The following is a 16,279-nucleotide window of genomic DNA, read 5'->3' on the forward strand; positions in this document are numbered from 1 at the left end:
CTTAGCAAGGGCGGGGCCCCTCCCCACCCACTATGTCATTCACTACCACCCCCCTTCTGAAATCACCTTATGTGTCTGTCAGCTCACTTTGCATCTGTCTCCTGCACTGGAAGGTAACTTACATGAGGCCAGACACCTCGTCTGTCAGGGTCACTGCTGTATCCCCAATTCTTAAATGTTATATAACAGCATGGCAGGGTTGCTAAGTATTTGTTGAATGAACAAATGGCTAATGGGATCCCTGAAAGAATCCTGTGAGGTGAATATTGTCCCTGTTCACAGGTGTGGAAACTGAAGTTCAGAGAGGTTAAGTCTCTAGCCCAAGGTCACACAGCAAACAGTCAAACCAGGTCGGTATTAGGGACTGTCTGACTCCACTAGAACCCCAGCATGTCAGACTGTTTAGGAGCTAACCTTCCCATTTCACGGATGGGAAAATGAGCCTCAGAGCATGAGAGTGCTGTTTCTCCATCTGAATGAACTGTGCTGTTAGGCTGGGCCAACCCTTTAAAAGTACCTCCTAGGAGCTCCCTTGTGGCATGGTGGGTTAAGGATCTGGTGTTGTCACTGCAGGGGTCCGGGTCACTGTTGTAGCACAGGTTTGAGCCATGGCCCAGAAACTTCCACATGCCACAGGTGCAGGGGGAAAAAAAAAAAAAAGCCCCTTCTCACTCCTCCCATTCACCCTGAGGTGGGGACAACTAATGACCCCGCTGCACAAAGGAAGAAACCATGGCTCAGTCAGGGAGGCACTGGCCAGGGGCATCCAGCCAGGACTCAGTGCAGGCATGGCTGGCTGCAAAGCCAGTGTCAAGCATTCTCAGGGTCAGTGTCAAGGTCAATGCCCACCGCGGAAAGCATGCTCATGGGCAGGTCTCACCTTCCAGCAGGTGGTGAGCTTCCAGAGGGCAGGGTCCACATACTAAGCCATTCCGCCCCCAGTGCAGGGCCCAGCTTGTAGGGACGACACGGAAGTGACTACAATTGTGCCAGACCCTGGTTTTAGACCTTGGTCACATTATCTCATTTAATCCCCACAACAATCTTAGGCGTAGGTACTTTTATGGCCTTTATTTTATAAGATTGGAAGAAGTTATCCTACACTGGACCCAGCCCCGGGCTGACAGCACCACACAGGGCAGTTCCTGCAGAGGGGAGGGAGGGCCGTGGGTGATGGGCCACCCAGCAGGCCTCTGCCCTATGGTGGCTGGGGGGTTCAGACCCGCCAGGGCACCCACAGGAAGTCCCAACAGGGATTCAAGAATATGACCAGTGGCTGCTTCTCCCATTGTCTGCTGCCAGGTCTAGTTCTGCCCTGTGCCCAGCACAAGGCCACCAAATGCTTTTTCCCTCCACATGGCTGATCTGCCACCTCCTCTTCTTGGAACATTCTCCTGGCACAGGCTCCTCCTCCTTCACCACAGGCCTGCAGACAAACTGCCACTTGACCCTCTTCAGCGTGTCCTTTGAGTTTCAGCTTCTGGGTTACCTCTTCCAGGAATCCTACCCGGATTCCCAGGTACAGGGGAGAAATCCTTCTCTGAGCTCTCAGAACTCCCCACATCTGCCCGATCAACACTTAGTACCCCCATTAGAACTGTCTCCTTCCTCATTCCTCCCGCTGCCCTTGAACTTGATGGGTGGGGGAGGGGAGTGGCCTTTTCCACCAGATCCCCATTGTCCAGCACTGCATAGTTCGGTTGGCCCTTAGAGGGCTTTCTCACATTAAGTATTTGTTGAATTAATTTGCTAAACGAGTGAATGACTGTCTTGGGAGAGACCCTGAGCCGAGGAAAGCCTTTATGGGATTTGGGGATGTTAGAAAGGTCCCTTCCTTAATCACTTCTCCTCAAATAAGCCACCTCCACAGGGCCTAAAATTCTAGCACTAAAATTTTAATGAGTCTCTCTTTGGTTTAATGAGTCTTTTCTCTCAAAATGCAAATGCTCTGAGAGAGGGAAATCAGCCACAGAGTGCACACAATGAGCTTACTTCATTCTAAGTCCCCTGTGGGGGAAAAAGCAGTCTGGTTCTTATTGTAATGAACAAGCTGAGGTTCAGAGAGGCAGAGCAGCTTGGGCCAGGCCACACCGCAAGTGAAGCTGGTATCTGAACTCAGCTCTGCCTGAAAACAGAACCCACCTCTTTCCAAACAAGGGACCTCAGCCTGAGTAGCGTGGGGTGCAGGGCCAAGCAGGGCCAAACAGACTGGGAACCTTAGAGCTTCAAGATCCCCCAAGGACCATCTCTGCCTCTTGCTTGTGCCAAAGGCAGGCACCAGGGGTGGGGGTGGGGGTGGGGGGGAACTGCCCAAAGATGGGGATTCATTTCCCAAGATCACACAGAAAAAGAGAGGCAGTCTTGGGACCGGAACCCATCTGGAGATCTTCTCTTTTCTCCTTAGGTTGGGAGGCTCTTTCCTGGAATGGGGGTGGGGGGGGTCTCTCTGGTCTGGAGTCTCTCCTAGGATTTCCCCCTGGCCCAGAAAGTGGCCTTCCCCAAAAGGGGACATTGCCTCGCCCCCATGGGAAGACAGAGAGGGACAACTAAAGGGACTCCAAGGCCTGTGCAAGCTGAGCTAAGCAGAGGATGAAAAGGAGGGAGGGCTCGGATGAGTGACTATTCAGGAAGAGCAGACCTGGGCATATACATAATCCCTTTGTCTCATTAAAGGGCCACCGTTGGAGGTGGGAGACCGGAGGGTGCATCTAGGCTTGGGCAGCTGATTCTAAGTAAGGAAGAATTCTGATATTCATCTGAGCTGCCCAGTAAAGGAACGGGCTACTTCAGAGGTAGTGAGCCTCCCATCACTAGGAGTGAGCATCGAATGGAGAGTCAAGGAGCTGCCAAGGGGTCCTGATGGTCTCAACCAGGGATGATGGGCTTCAAGAGGTCTGTGAAGCCACTGAAAATAAAGGTACAATTGTCCCAGGGGGTCTTCTTCCAATAGTCAAAAGGGTTCTGAACCAAAGGAGAGCTCCCTGTTGAGTGGGAGGCCCTAGGAGGGTGCCTCACACATCTCTCCATCTCCAAAGATTCCAGGAGGCCCAAAGTCTCTAACATTTCACAAAGCCTAGAGTCTGGACTCTGTGACTCTGCCTGTCAGTCACTGGTATCATACCCAAACTCCTACCCTGCCTGCAAGACCCCCAGGCCGGCCCTTCCCCTTTCCAAACCCACCCCTGAGCTCACTCTCCCACATCCCTCCAGCCACGCATGCCTCCTCCCTGTTCTGAGGACACGCCAAACACATCCCTGCCTCAGGGCCTTGGCATCTGCTGTTTTCTCAAGTGGCTCTTCTCATTCGTCAGGGTTGGGTTCGAAAGCCACCTCCCCAGAAAGGCCTTCATGACACCCCTCCATCATCCTCCAGCCTCAAAGTACAGGGTGATGTGCGAACCAGAGCCCAGGTGTTTGGGTTCAAATCTCAGCCTTGCCAAGACCTTGAACAGGTTACTGGCCTCTGCATGCTGTTTCCTCAGTCCTAAAACCAGGAATGATAATAGTACCTGCTTTGTTGGGTTGTTGTGAGGATTCAGTCCATCAATCTATGGAAAGGGCTTTGGAACACAGCCCAGCATGCTGGGTAAGCTCCAGGTAAGGATCAGCTCTTGTTAGCATCTACCCTTGCTTTAAAATTCAGCATAACCATCACATTTTTTTGGGTCTATTTTTGGACTGTCTTCCCTACTTTCTATTTACACATGAGGAAACTGAGGCTCAAAGAGGTCAAATCAAGCCCTCTGAAGAGAGGGACTGGGCTTGTCTCATTTTCCACTGGATCTGCAGTCCCTTGAACTGTTGGCATACAGTAGGTACTCAGTGGTTGGAACCACTGAATGAATGAATGATAAATAAATGACCACAACCCCATCCCTCTAAGGCTCTGTGCAGTCAGGGGCCTGTTCACCTAAGCCTCTATTTCAGCCTGACTCTGCCCACCCTCATCCCAGATGACTCGCAGCTCAGTCAAGGTCCCAGCCTCCCTCAGAAGTAGCTGCTGGGACAGGTAGGTTAATCACCTGGGCCCCAGCATCCCTGCCCCTGTCCCCAGTGGAACCCCCTCACCCAGGCTAGGGCAGGGGGATGAGGCGGGAGCTGCCCTGGCATTCACCTTGGGGGATCCTGGCCCAGGGGAGGGTGGCAGGTGTGGGCTCAGGCAGCAGCAGCTAGCTCCCCCATCCTGTGCTCTGCGAGCTGCCCACTGGGGGCCTGCCCACCAACTACATAATTGATGAGAAGGCCCAGCAGGCTGTGCCCGCCTGGCATTTCAGAACCACTAATGAGGCCAGCCTCTTGCTTCCTGTAGCAGGACATATGCCCCCGGGGCTTCCAGCCCAGTGATTATAGAGAGGAGCCACCTGAGGGCAGGGCCGCCCACTCAAGCCCCCCCCCCCACTCGGCACAGGCAGCAGCCAGGAGAGTTGGGGCTAAAGGTGTGGGCTCAGGCCGACCGTGCGGCAGCCTGGGTTCACCAGGCACGGACTGCGTGCCCCTGGGCCAGCCATGTCCCCTCTCTGAGCCTCAGTTTCCTCATCTGTAAAATGGAGATGGATGGTAATAGTTGCTACTGTGTAAAGCTGGTGTGAGGATGGAACAAAATAACTCAGATGAGGTGCTCCCCCCAGGGCCAGGGACCTGAAAAATGCCTCATGTATGCGAGCAGCTGGTACCATCCCTGGCATGGGGAAATAGCTCGGTGACCAGATGGGCTTTCCATGGGGCCAGGGAGTGACCACTGTTTCAGAGGGATCCTTTCCCCGCCTCCTCCTTCATCCTACAACCAGGATTTTTCTCATTCCTGTGGCTTCCTCATCTCTGGCTGAGGTCTCTGCCCTGGCAGGCGGAAAAGCTGGATTTGAGTCCAGCCTTCATCAGCTGTGCGACTTTGGGCCGGAGACTTCAACATTCTCACTCTTGGTTTTGGCCTCTAAAATAGGGACACTCAGGTCAACTTTCAGAAATGTTGTCATGACTTAATGAAACAACTGTAGCAAAATACCCAGCACCTCACCAGCCTTGACCCCTTGCCAGGTCCTGCCTCCTCCTTCCAGGGTCCCAGCTTTAAGGCCAAAGTTGACTCTCCTCTTCCAGAATCTTTCCCTACACGAGTCCACCTAGCTCTTCCACCCTCACCACTCCACTTCCTCCTCCCCCCACCATCTGAACCCACCTTAAATGTCTAGTCCCATTACAGCAGCAGAACCGGAGTCATCCACTATCCCACTGGGTCTAATCCACCCAATGGGCTGCATTCCTCTAACGTGTACACACACTATTTCTGTGTTCCTCCATGGCCAATAACCTGCTGATGAGGGGCAGGGGGTAGGGGATCCCAGCCATGATCACCTCTGGTCTCTACCAGTCTCACTGCTGCCTTGATCCAAGCCCCTACCTCTTAATCCTTTTTTTTAATAGGTGGGGAAATCACACCTCCTTCAGGAAGCCCTCCCAGCCTACTTGTCAAAGCTTACCTATTCCACTCTTTGGACAGAGGCAATTCACTCTCACAAATGTTCATTAAGCATTTACTCAGTTTGGGTAGTTGTGCAAAACTGTGTGGAGGACAGAGAGGTGAAGAGTACAGCCCAGCTTTTATGGGACTCCTGCCGGAAAGTGGGCCTAAATCAAAAGTAACTCAAGCAACCCCTGCTTTCAGAGGCTGCGGAGCCTGCCTCAAGCTGCAGTGCTATGTGGATATGCTAAACTCAACTGAGGTCAACTCACTGAAACAGCCAAGTCAACAAATACTACTGAGCATCGAGCAGGGCTGAGAGAAGGAATGTGACCTGCCCATACCACTAGCACACGGCAGAGGCAAATTCAAATCCACGCATCTGACTCCGAAGGCCATGCTCTTTCCACGACCCTAGGACTGAGCACTGACGTGTGTGCTAAGCAGCAGGAAAGCATTCAAGGAAAGATGGGGTGTGGGGATCTGGAAAGGAACCACTCGACAAGTGGTGATAAAAGTGGGCTGGAGCTGTGGTGGGGGGTCATGGAGACGGGATGGGAGGGCAGGTCAAGAGGAGGGGACAATGTGAGCAAAAGCCTGAGGTGGTGCTCAAGGGGGGCCACATTCCCACTGATTAGAATTGCAGGCCTTCCCTTCATGGCTCAGCGGTTAACGATACCGACCAGTATCCATGAGGATGCATGTTCGATCCCTGGCCTCACTCAGTGGGTTAAGGATCTGGCGTTGCTGTGAGCTGTAGTGTAGGTTGCAGATGCGGCTCGGATCTCATATTGCTGTGACTGTGGCATAGGCTGGCAGCTGCAGCTGTGATTCATCCCCTAACATGGGAACCTCCATATGCCTCAAGTGCAGCCCTAACAAACAAAACACCCAAAACAAAAAAAGAAATGCAGCACATGGGACAATTGAGTCTCAGGTTGCAAAGTGAGGCAAAGATGGCCTTGAATGCCAGGAAATGATAATAATAGTCAAAGCGACCCCCCTCACCCATTTACAGAGCACTCGCTATATGCCAGGCACAGGCCGAGGGCTAAGCAATTGGCTGGGAGGGACAGAATGGAGGGTCCAGGGGCTAGCACCATGGACAGCAGCTCCAGCAAGGAGGGCGTGGGGCAAGGCATTGTGGGTAACGGCCAAATCCTCGTTATCCCAGAGTCTTACTCTATTAGTGTGTCACTGAGGTTCGGAGAGCGGAGGAGACTTGTCCAAAGTCACACGGGTGGTTAGTTACTATCCGTCCTAGACCCTCATCTCTGACTCCGCTCAGGGCTCCGCAGAGTGAGCTTTCTGGGTCACCCCTCCCTCTTCCAATCTTCAGTCAAGGGCATCTCTCCCTCAGATCTGCTCTGGGGTCTGGAGGCCCTGGGACAGAGCAAGTGAGACTCTGGGTTCCGCACAGAGTCTGGAAGATCCAGATTCAAATCCCAGCTGTGTCACTCACCAGCCGTGTGAACGTGGGCAAATCACTTCTCCGCTCTCTGCACCATTGTTCTCATCTGTCATTAGGGCTAAAAGTCCCTCATTCCGGGATGTGGTAAAGATTATGTGCAATGATGTCGTTCTAGCATTTAATAATACCTGGTGCACAGCAGGTGCTTGACACAAGGCACTTACTGGGATATTAGTATTGAACTCCTTGAAGGAAAAGCGTTTTCCTCACCTCCATCTCTATCTCTGCTCACCCTACCCTGCTCTGGGCTGAGCATAAGGCCTTGCACACAGTAGAGGCTCCACTGTCTCTGCACATAGTAGAGGCACAGCTGCAGGAGATAAAACCCAAAGAGGGACAGTAACTGGCTCGGGTTGCACAGAGAGCATCAAAGGGAAATAAAAGGGCAGGCCCTGGAGCTCAGCCTGGGTACTCCATGTGCCTCCTGCTCCAGGTGTGGTTTCCTAGGGAGGCTTTGGCAGCAGGTAAAGCAATGGTGCCAGACAGGAGTCATCTAGCAGCTGGGGGTGGCACTTTAGGGACTGGGGACTCAGGGAAGCCCTCAGCAGGGGCAGAAAGCAGGAAGCAGAGCAATTGGGGGCTCTCCTGCTGGAGCTGAAGTGGCAGCAGGAGCAGCCAGCCAGACCCAAGTGATGCCAGCGCCAGGGAAGCCGAGAGGCACCCGCCTGCTGGGGCATGGGTGGGGGGGTGGGGGGGCTGTGAATCCTGAGGTGAGGTTGCACCTCCACCCACTGCTCACAGTGTTGGGGAAGCTGCAGACACTCCCTCCTCCAGAGAGAGTCAGCCTCAGACGCAGGAAATGGGCTGGAGGAGGGGGTTCTGAAGGCTACATATGCAGTGGGAGCAGAGGATTGGGGGTCGGTGGAAAGGCTAAAGGTGCCACCAGCCCACCAGGAACCACCATGAGATGAGTCGGAAAAGAGACGAGAAAAGGCAGGAAACCCTTTCAGTGAGGACCTAGAATGTGTCAGGCCTGTTTTAATTGTGCGCACTCTGTTAAACACGCATTTTAATCCCCATGTCACAGATGAGAACACTGAGGTTCGGAGAGGTGAGTGAATTGCTGCAGGTTGCACAGCCAATGGCAGAGCTGAGATTTGATCTGAGTTGCCTGACTCCGAGGCAGAGCTCGAGAAAGAACTGCGGGGGAGAGTACATGGGGCAGAGCTGGGAGAGAGTCTGCCCACCCGATCACCTGCAGGATGGGCAGGAGGGTTGGTGGGGTCTGGCGTTATAGGGTCACAGTTTGGGAGTGTCCTTAAAGTTCAGCCAAGCAGCCCAGTCACTCCTGAGAGCCCTTGGTACTCACCACACACTCCGGCGAGGGGCAAAGGACTTGTCCACCCTGAAACACAGCAAGAGGTGCAGCAGGTGAGGGGGCAGCCCCTCCTTACCAGGCCCTGCCCAGCACATCAGGCCACCCCCTACCCTCCCAGAGGGACCTGGAGGAGGTATTGTTTCTAAAATATTACCATTCCCCATAGGCTGCAGGGACCCTAACATCAGCTTAGGGACATGCGAGGGGTGGAGTGAAGGAGAACAGAAGAGAAGCAGGTTTAGAGACACGGGTGGAGGGAGCGGGAGCCCAGGACCTGGCTCCGGGGGGCAGCAGGGCTGCAGGTCAGCATATAGGAAGTCTCGGAGCAGGTGGAGGGAGATAGTGACTACAGCGCTTTGGGGTCGGGGCAAAGAGGGAGGGGTGCGGCCAGGGCCAACTTAGAGTGTGTTTACAGACAGGATGGGAGAGTGTGGGTGTTTATAAAGATGGGCAGGAAGAAACCCCACCACCACTTCCCCAGTGGCCTGCCTTCATCCCGGAGTTGGAGCTCACTTATATCCACTCAGGGAACTAACGCCTAGGAATCTGGGAGCAGAAGCCCCACGAGGGCTTCCTCTCCTGCCCCTCCCCAACACACACACACACCCTGACCCCTAGCACAGAGCCAGTGGAAGACCTGAAGTCCCCCCAGAGTTCAGGGGCCACCCCCAGGCTGTGTCTCCCCCAAATCCCTCCAGGACCAGCATCAGGGAGAGTGTATGGGCAGTGCCCCCTCCCAGAGGCTCCCCTCATTGCCCCTGGAGGGCACCTTGGGGTAGGGGAGGGCTGGAGCAGACTTAGCTGGGGGCCAAGGGGCTCAGCACTGTTGGGACAACAAACGACTCCTGCCTCCTGGCCAGAGACCAGAGGAGAACGGGAAAGGAGCCCCAAACTGGACTCTGCCGGCTGAGGAGACATCTTCTGGGGAGGCAGGGCTCTGGCCTTCCAGGGATCAGCTAACAAGGACTCTGCAGATGGGGAAAGTGAGGCCAGAGAGGCCAGGACTTGTCCAAGGTCACACGACAGAGTGCAGCTCCTTGGTGTCTCGGGACTCAACCCAGGCCCAGCATCTGATGGCTAGCTGGGCCCCAGGCAGGGAGGACAGCCCTCTCATCTCCCACCCCACCCAGCCCTTTTGCAAGGTCCCCTTGGAGGTGGGGCTTCGGGAGAGTGGGCGTGCCTGGGACACAATCCCTACAGGTCAGAGTGCACATATTCTCCAGTGTTACCTGTGTGAGCCCCACTGCTCTGCACCCAAAAAGGGGATCCTGTGTGTCCCTCTGACCTCAGGGAAGCAGGGCCTGGGGAAGCTTATGCAAGTACTTGGCCAGCCAGGGAAGGGGTTCCAGCCAGTCTGTCTATCCAGGCTGCCTAAGGATCCTCCCCGCCCCGCCCATATCTCTGCCTCTCTGGGGTGGGCACTTGGGGTCGGGAGGGACAGTGAGGGAAAGATGGACCAGCCACCACTCTGACCTCCCCCATCGCCCCCAAGGTCTCCAGGTCCAGGCAGCCAGCAGCCCCGGGAGGAGGGGGTTCCTGAGAGCCAGGCTGCTAAGATAGGGGTGGCCAAGCTGCCCAGGGATGGGAGTGGGCCTTCCCCTGGCCCGCTCCTTCCCACCCCCACTACCTATACACGCACCGGGAGGGCACAAGCTCAGGCCCAATCTGTCCGTCCACACACAGTCATACACGGAAACACTGTCGCGCACTTAGACACAAACACAGAATGCCCGCGGGCACTCGCATCCCCACACGTGCACATGGGTACCCAATCGGAACACACACACACACACACACACACACACACACAGACTTACCAACACTACAACTTACGCACATCGAACCGCTCACCTCTCACACAAGCACAAATTCACAATTACAGAACCCCCCCACGAGTCAAGGCAGACCCCGGCAGGCGCGCGTGCACCCGGGCGCGCGCTCTCCCGCGCCCCCACCCCCACCCCCGCACACATCTGCGCGCGCACGAGCGCCCCCGCCCGGCGCACCTACCCTCCGTAGGCCCCGAAGGTGAAGCTGCGCTTTCGGCCGCTCATGGTGCCGCCGCCGCCCGCCCTGCCCGCGCGGGCCGCCAGAGCCGCCTCCCGGCGCCCGGGTCCCCTTGGCAACACGGGCTGCCCCGCCCCTGGCCACAAGCCCCGGGATTGTCCGCGCCCCCGCGGGCTGCGGTCCAGCTGTCGGGGGCAGCCACGCGCAGAAAGGGCCGCTTGTTCGTGCCGCCCTCCGGCCGAGGGCGGGGTGTGTGCTGGACTTTCCGAGCTGGGACCTGGGGGCGGGGAGGCGGGAGGGAGGGGGGATTGGCGGGGGGAGAGGGGGGTTGGCGGGCGGGGCCTCCGCGGGGGCGGGGAGCCGTTAGGAAGAGGCCAACCCTCCACCCCCAGACCAGGACGTACCCAGCTGCAGACCCCCTTCTGCGGCGCCACTCTCTTCCACCACCCGAGAGCCCTCGGGCTCTGTCGGCGAAACTGCCACCTGGTCATCATGAGGAGGGAGCGCACAGCCGGCTGTGTCAAGAATGTGGCACCCAGGGTCAATAGGGTGTGCGCTGTAACCTCGAATTTCTCTTTCGTAAAATAAGACTAACCCTCGCGGGCCCTCGTGGCACTGGAGTGAGTTAATGCCTGTCAAGTGCTTAGCCCTGGCCTTCACTGTACATGCTCAATAAATGCCAGCCAGGAGCGTCCTGTCCTGTGGGTCAGAAGCTCTGCTCCTGATTGAGTAAAGGCAGGAACAGAGTCTCCCACTGGGGGGCCTCATCCCCCTCCACGGAGCCCCCCTTGCTCAGGGGAGCAGGAACAGGGTGGGAATGGAGATGCTCCACCCTCTTCTTGAAAATCCACCCAGCCTGGGTTCTCTCCCTCAACAACCCTCTGAGGGAAACGGCTCTGAGTCCTAGAGCCAGTGAAGCATTCATTCAACAAACACTCTGAGCCCCTCCTCTGCACCCAGCTTATCCAGACCTCACAGTCCAGTGCGCCACCCCACAGGAAGCCGGCTCTGTGGCCCCAATTAAAGATGTGTCAGGAGAAGGGGACACTAGCCCTGCCCCCAGGACTCATCTGCCCCTCCCAGAACACCCACTCTGCCCCCCCACCCCCTGCACTGGGGGAGGCCCCCAGAACCTTGCCGTTTTCTATGGGGTTTTCTGTCTAAAGGAACTGCAGTGGGGGGAGGTAGGAAGGACAGCCAGGGCACTAGGATAGGGTGGCAGGCATTCTTCAGAAGCCTTTCAGGAACTGTTCCGCTGGTCCTGAGCCAGGGCTCAGTTAGCTCCATCTTCCTCTGGGAAATGGCTGGTCCGGGTACAGGGCTCCACCACTCGCCTCACCCAGGCTGGGGCTGGGATGCAGACATGAAGACACTGAGACCTCAGCTCACAGCAATTACTTTTCTCTTGGGGGGTCCCACCAGCCCATCTCTTTGCGCTACCCCGGACCCCTTCTCCTCTCCACACCTTCCGGCAGGTGGAGGAAGCCTCAAGAGCCACTGGCAGAGTTCAGAGCCCGGGCAGGACCCTTACTATTTCCTCCGCCCAGAACCCACCCGCTTGGTTTGGTTCTCAGAGAAGGGTCTGGATCCTCCTGGCAGCGCACTCTGCCGGGGTCAGGGCCACAATTCCTGAGCAGCGTGGGAAGCCCAGTCGTCACAGGGCACCTGGTAGGCTCCCGAGGGGCAAACCGTAGGAGCGCAAGACTGGCCGGAAGCGGAAGCGGGAGGAAGTCTGGTAGCAGCAGCCCAGAGAGCCGGGTGGAGGGAAGGCTCAGGGGCTGGGCCTGGGTCATAACAGGTGTGCGCAGTGTCAGCACTGGGACCTGTCCCGGGTGCCGCACCCACCTGGACACGGCCCTCAGCCTCACCAGTCTCTTTTCGGTAGAAATGATTCCTGAGTGGGCTCTACATGTCTACTTGGCAGGGTGGCCAAGAAGCCTCGAATGTGCCAAGTTTCCCAGCCGGGACCTGGCCCCCGGGAGGCCCTGCTGGTGCTGGGACAGTGGGCCCTTGAGAGGGGCTGTGGGGGCTGCAGGGTTCCCACCGAAGACAAAGAGCTCAGTGTGGGCTCCGGACTCTTGGGCTCTGACCAGCTGCAGCTGCCTCATTGGCAAGAGCTTGGGGTGGGGTGGGGGCGGGCGTCAGCGATGCCCAGGACACTCCCGGGCCAGCTCCTGGTCCCTCCGGCAATAGGAGAATTTAAATGCACCTTCTTGGGAGTTCCCTGGTGGCCTAGCAGGTTAAGGATCCAGCATCGTCGTTGCTGTGGCTTGGGTCACTGCTGTGACGTGGGGTGATCCCTGGCCCCGGGAACTTCTAGATACCGTGGATGTGGCCCAAAATAAATAAATAAATACGTCTTCTTAACCTGCAACACCACTTCCAAGAATTTACCCCCTACATCAGCACAGGTGAGCCTCAATATGAATAGCCAAGGACTAGGGACAGGGAGGCCACGTGCTTGTATCCTCATTTTGTAAACCCTCCCAGGGTTCAAGTCCTAGCTCTCCCTGATATCAGCTGTGTGACCTTGGGCAGGGCACTTCATCTTTCTGTGTTTCAATTCTTCATCTTCAAATAGGGTTGATGACAAACATAAGAGAACCCACTTCAGGAGTAACTAAATTAATACTTATAAAACCTTGAGAATAGTATCTGAACTGCATGTGTTTGTTAGATAAAACGCTTGCTGCAGCATCATTTGTATAGGCTGAATGATGTGAAATCACCACATTTTTTTGAGTTAGCCAAGATTTATTACTAAGAGTTCCAAAACAAACTAATGGCTATCCAGAGCGAACTGGAGAGAGAAATTAAGGTCCATTTACACCACGCAGTATATGCAGCTGTTGTAAAAAACAGGGCAGATCTATGTGTGGGCAACAAGGAACAGCCTCCAAGACAGACACAGAGACACACACAGAGGCAGTGCGGTAAGGGCGTAGGTGCTGGACCAGGTGCTGACATTTCCCAGCTATACCGTATTTAACTCTCCCCAGACATCCAGCCTCCACTGGCCTCCACTGTGGCGGGGAGCTCAGTACTAGCAAGTCCACAGCGCTGGGAAGCCACTGCCATTTTTGGGGTGGGACAGAGCTCCCTTCTTCCTTTCCCTCCAGCCTCTCCCCCAGAAACCAAAGTCAGGCTGCCCTCCAGGACCAAGGAGGAGGCCCCCCCGGCTGGGCGTATTAGTTTTACATTCAAGTGGCTAAACAGGTACCAGACTGTGTGAAGGAGGAGGGAACGGTGGGGGCGGAGGGCTGCAAAGTGCCCCTTCCAAGTTCACCCTGGGAACTTGAATTCTGGGAGTTCCACCCACCTGCCTCCAGCTCCCCCTTCCCAAGCCTCATGAGGGAAATGGAAGAGCGCAGGGCAGGGCAGGTTCCTGGGAAGATCCCAGGCCGGGGTTCCAGATGGGGCTGGTGGGGCCAGTTCTTGCCAGGATCCCCAGCAACCTTTTCTGCCCTCCCTCCGCTGTCATTCCCATTCGGGACATCTGCTGGGGGTTTCCTGCCTGGCCTGTGTGGCTCTGCATTAACCAGTTTCCCTCTCTGGGCCTCAGTGTGCTCATCTGTTAAACACTCACTCTCACATTGCTGGGTTAGAGACGTAACTGTGGAAAAATGCATTTGCCTTGAGAGAATCTCATAGGCTTGAACCATCATTATCTTTAGCTCATGGCCTTTCTATCCAAGCCACACCCACTCAATCCCAAGATGCTGCAAAGCCTGAGCTCCTGGAAAGGGAGTCTCCTGGGGGGTCCCCAGGCCCTAGGAAGGGAGGGAGGAGTGGGTGTGTCTTGGCTCACACCCTCTCCCCAGGCAGCTGCCAGGTGAAGTTGCTGAACCAACCATCCTGACTCAGCCCCTCATTCCAGTCAATGAATTTCTGAGTCCTCTGCCTACTCAAATACCTACTGTGTGCCTGACCTGACCAGGAACTAGGGGTAGAGGATGAACAAGACAGAATCTGTGGTGCACTTGCACACACACCTGCCCAGAAGCTTCACTCAGCCACACACGCCCCTCTCCTTGAACCACGCACTGAGACATCTAACTCATGTGCACAGAGATCATGTCAAGGTCAAATGTTTGCTGACGTGCTCACACGGATATCAGCCCTACCCTGCAAACACATGTGTGCGCGCATGCGCGTGCGCACACACACACACACACACACACACACAGAAACAGTGCCCAGCTAACTACTGAGAAGAAATAAAGGTAGGGGTCAAGAGGTGTGAATTGCTGGATGCCCAAGGAGAGGGGAGGCCAAGACCCCTCTCACACACTTTAGACTGGAATCCAGCCGCCACTCTCCCCTACCCTGGCCGACGGCAGGACCCTCTCCATCTGTTTTCAGGAGCAGGTAGGTTGAACTGGAAGGGAGGCTGCTCATTCCCAGAGTGCCACCCTGCACCAGGGGACAGGAGACCTGGGTTGCAGTCCCCAGCTCCACTGGGCACTCCAGCACAATCTCTTCCGGTTTGGGCCTCTCCTGGTCCGGATGTACAGTGGGGGACTGCCTGCCCTGACGATTCCTCATGCCACGCTCCCAGTGAGCAGCCGGGGCTTCTGTGAAGCCCTCTTCACCCTGCCAAGACTCCCACTGTGGCAACGGTTCTCAACAGGGGAGGCTCTGCCCCTGGAAGGCATTAGGGAAATATGTGAAGGTGGTTTTCACCCTCAGCAGTTACTGGGGATCCCAATATCATTCAGTGGGTGGGGGCTAGGAAAGCTATGCCAGGGAGAGTCCCACCCAGGGAGAATTGCCAGGCATCACACATGCCCCCAGACGTTCATGTGAGGGAAAAGCCTGTTTATCTCACCCTACAACTTAACTCTGGTTTACATATGAGTATTTTTTAGTATGGCCACACATGCGACATATGTAAGTTCCCAGGCTAGGGATCAAATTGGAGCTGCAGCTGCCTACGCCACAGCCACAGCAATGCCAGATCCGAGCCACGTCTGTGACCTACACCACTGCTAGATCCTTAACCCTCTGAGTAAGGCCAGGGCTAGAACCCGCATCCTCATGGATATACTAGTCGGGTTCGCTACTGCTGAGCCACAACAGGGAACTCCTAAAGGTATTTTTAAATATACAAAACAGGTGCAAGCATTTGGTTACTTCATTAGGTCCTGTGGCGTGATTATGTCAGAGTATTTATCTATGGAAGTGAGGGCTTTCACTTCTCTTAGTGCAGTATATTGTTTTTTTAAGAAATTGTATGTGTAGGTAGGCTTATTATCTGGAAATACCATTACAGGAAAATAAAGAACGCTCTTTAAAAAACGTATTCTGAAACTGGCCTGGGGAACCCGACACGGTCCCGGGCGCCCTCAACTGGCAACCATGGGAACTGCAGGACGAGTGCCGGGCGGGCTCCAGGACCAGGGACAGCGCCCTAGGCGTCTCTTCCGGCAAGGCTGGGACCCGAGGGCGCCAGGAGGAAGCACCCGGCGTTCTGGGCCGCGAGCTGACCACCCCCGCACCCCGCACCCCGCAGCCCTCCCTCCTCCCCTTGAGCGGAGGCGGGCCCCAGAACCTGCCGTTTTCCCTTCTCCTTGCGCGTGCTGCCGCGCCGCTCCAGGCCCACAATGACACACCTGTGCGCCACAATAGCGACACCTGTGCCGCCGCCCACCGTGTTCCCGCCGCCTCCTCTCCCTCGAAACCGTTCTGTCGGTGTGCAGATCACCAAGACGCACCTACGCGCCTGAGACCTCTGTGATCTCCACAACGGCCTCCTGAGGCGGATTATGCAAGAGTTTTCTGTCAGCTATGGCTGATGGGGAAACTGAGGCCTGCAAATAGAGCAGATCCAGCTCTCCCGACGCCCCCTCAAGACGTCATCCCCCATCACACACGAACCCCAGCTCAGTAAGAGCTTCTAATAGTTCCTGACGCCTCATGCCAAGCCCTCTCTCCCGTTCAGTGCATGATGGCCGCCCAGTAAATTAGGTGCTATTATCATTCCCAGTCCACAGACCAGGAAATTGAGGCCTTTTGAGAGGCTAAGTGG

The 16,279-nt window shown here is 55.9% G+C and overlaps 1 protein-coding gene across 26 annotated transcripts in view; it reads right to left on the minus strand.

Annotated features, from left to right (window-relative positions):
- Positions 1–16,279, minus strand: part of RAP1GAP (RAP1 GTPase activating protein) — a 70,876-nt gene that overhangs the window by 43,623 nt on the left and 10,974 nt on the right. For 9 of the 26 annotated variants that reach the window (XR_002345428.1, XR_002345424.1, XR_002345421.1 and 6 more), the window contains exons 1-2: positions 10,255–10,502; positions 8,236–8,271 (exon numbers count right to left, since the gene is read on the minus strand). The exons of 8 other annotated variants lie outside the window; for them this stretch is intronic. Coding sequence is in view for 4 of the 18 variants with exons in the window: in XM_021097689.1 (XP_020953348.1) it covers positions 8,236–8,271; positions 10,255–10,298 (80 nt within the window). In the remaining 14 variants the exon portion in view is untranslated. Of the gene's footprint in view, positions 1–8,235; positions 8,272–10,254; positions 10,504–16,279 lie in introns of those variants that run through there. 9 more of the 26 variants (XR_002345426.1, XR_002345435.1, XR_002345429.1 and 6 more) reach the window with 3 other exon arrangements.

The sequence above is a fragment of the Sus scrofa genome, chromosome 6 (genome assembly GCF_000003025.6).
Source record: "Sus scrofa isolate TJ Tabasco breed Duroc chromosome 6, Sscrofa11.1, whole genome shotgun sequence".
In the NCBI taxonomy this organism is placed as follows: Eukaryota; Metazoa; Chordata; class Mammalia; order Artiodactyla; family Suidae; genus Sus; species Sus scrofa.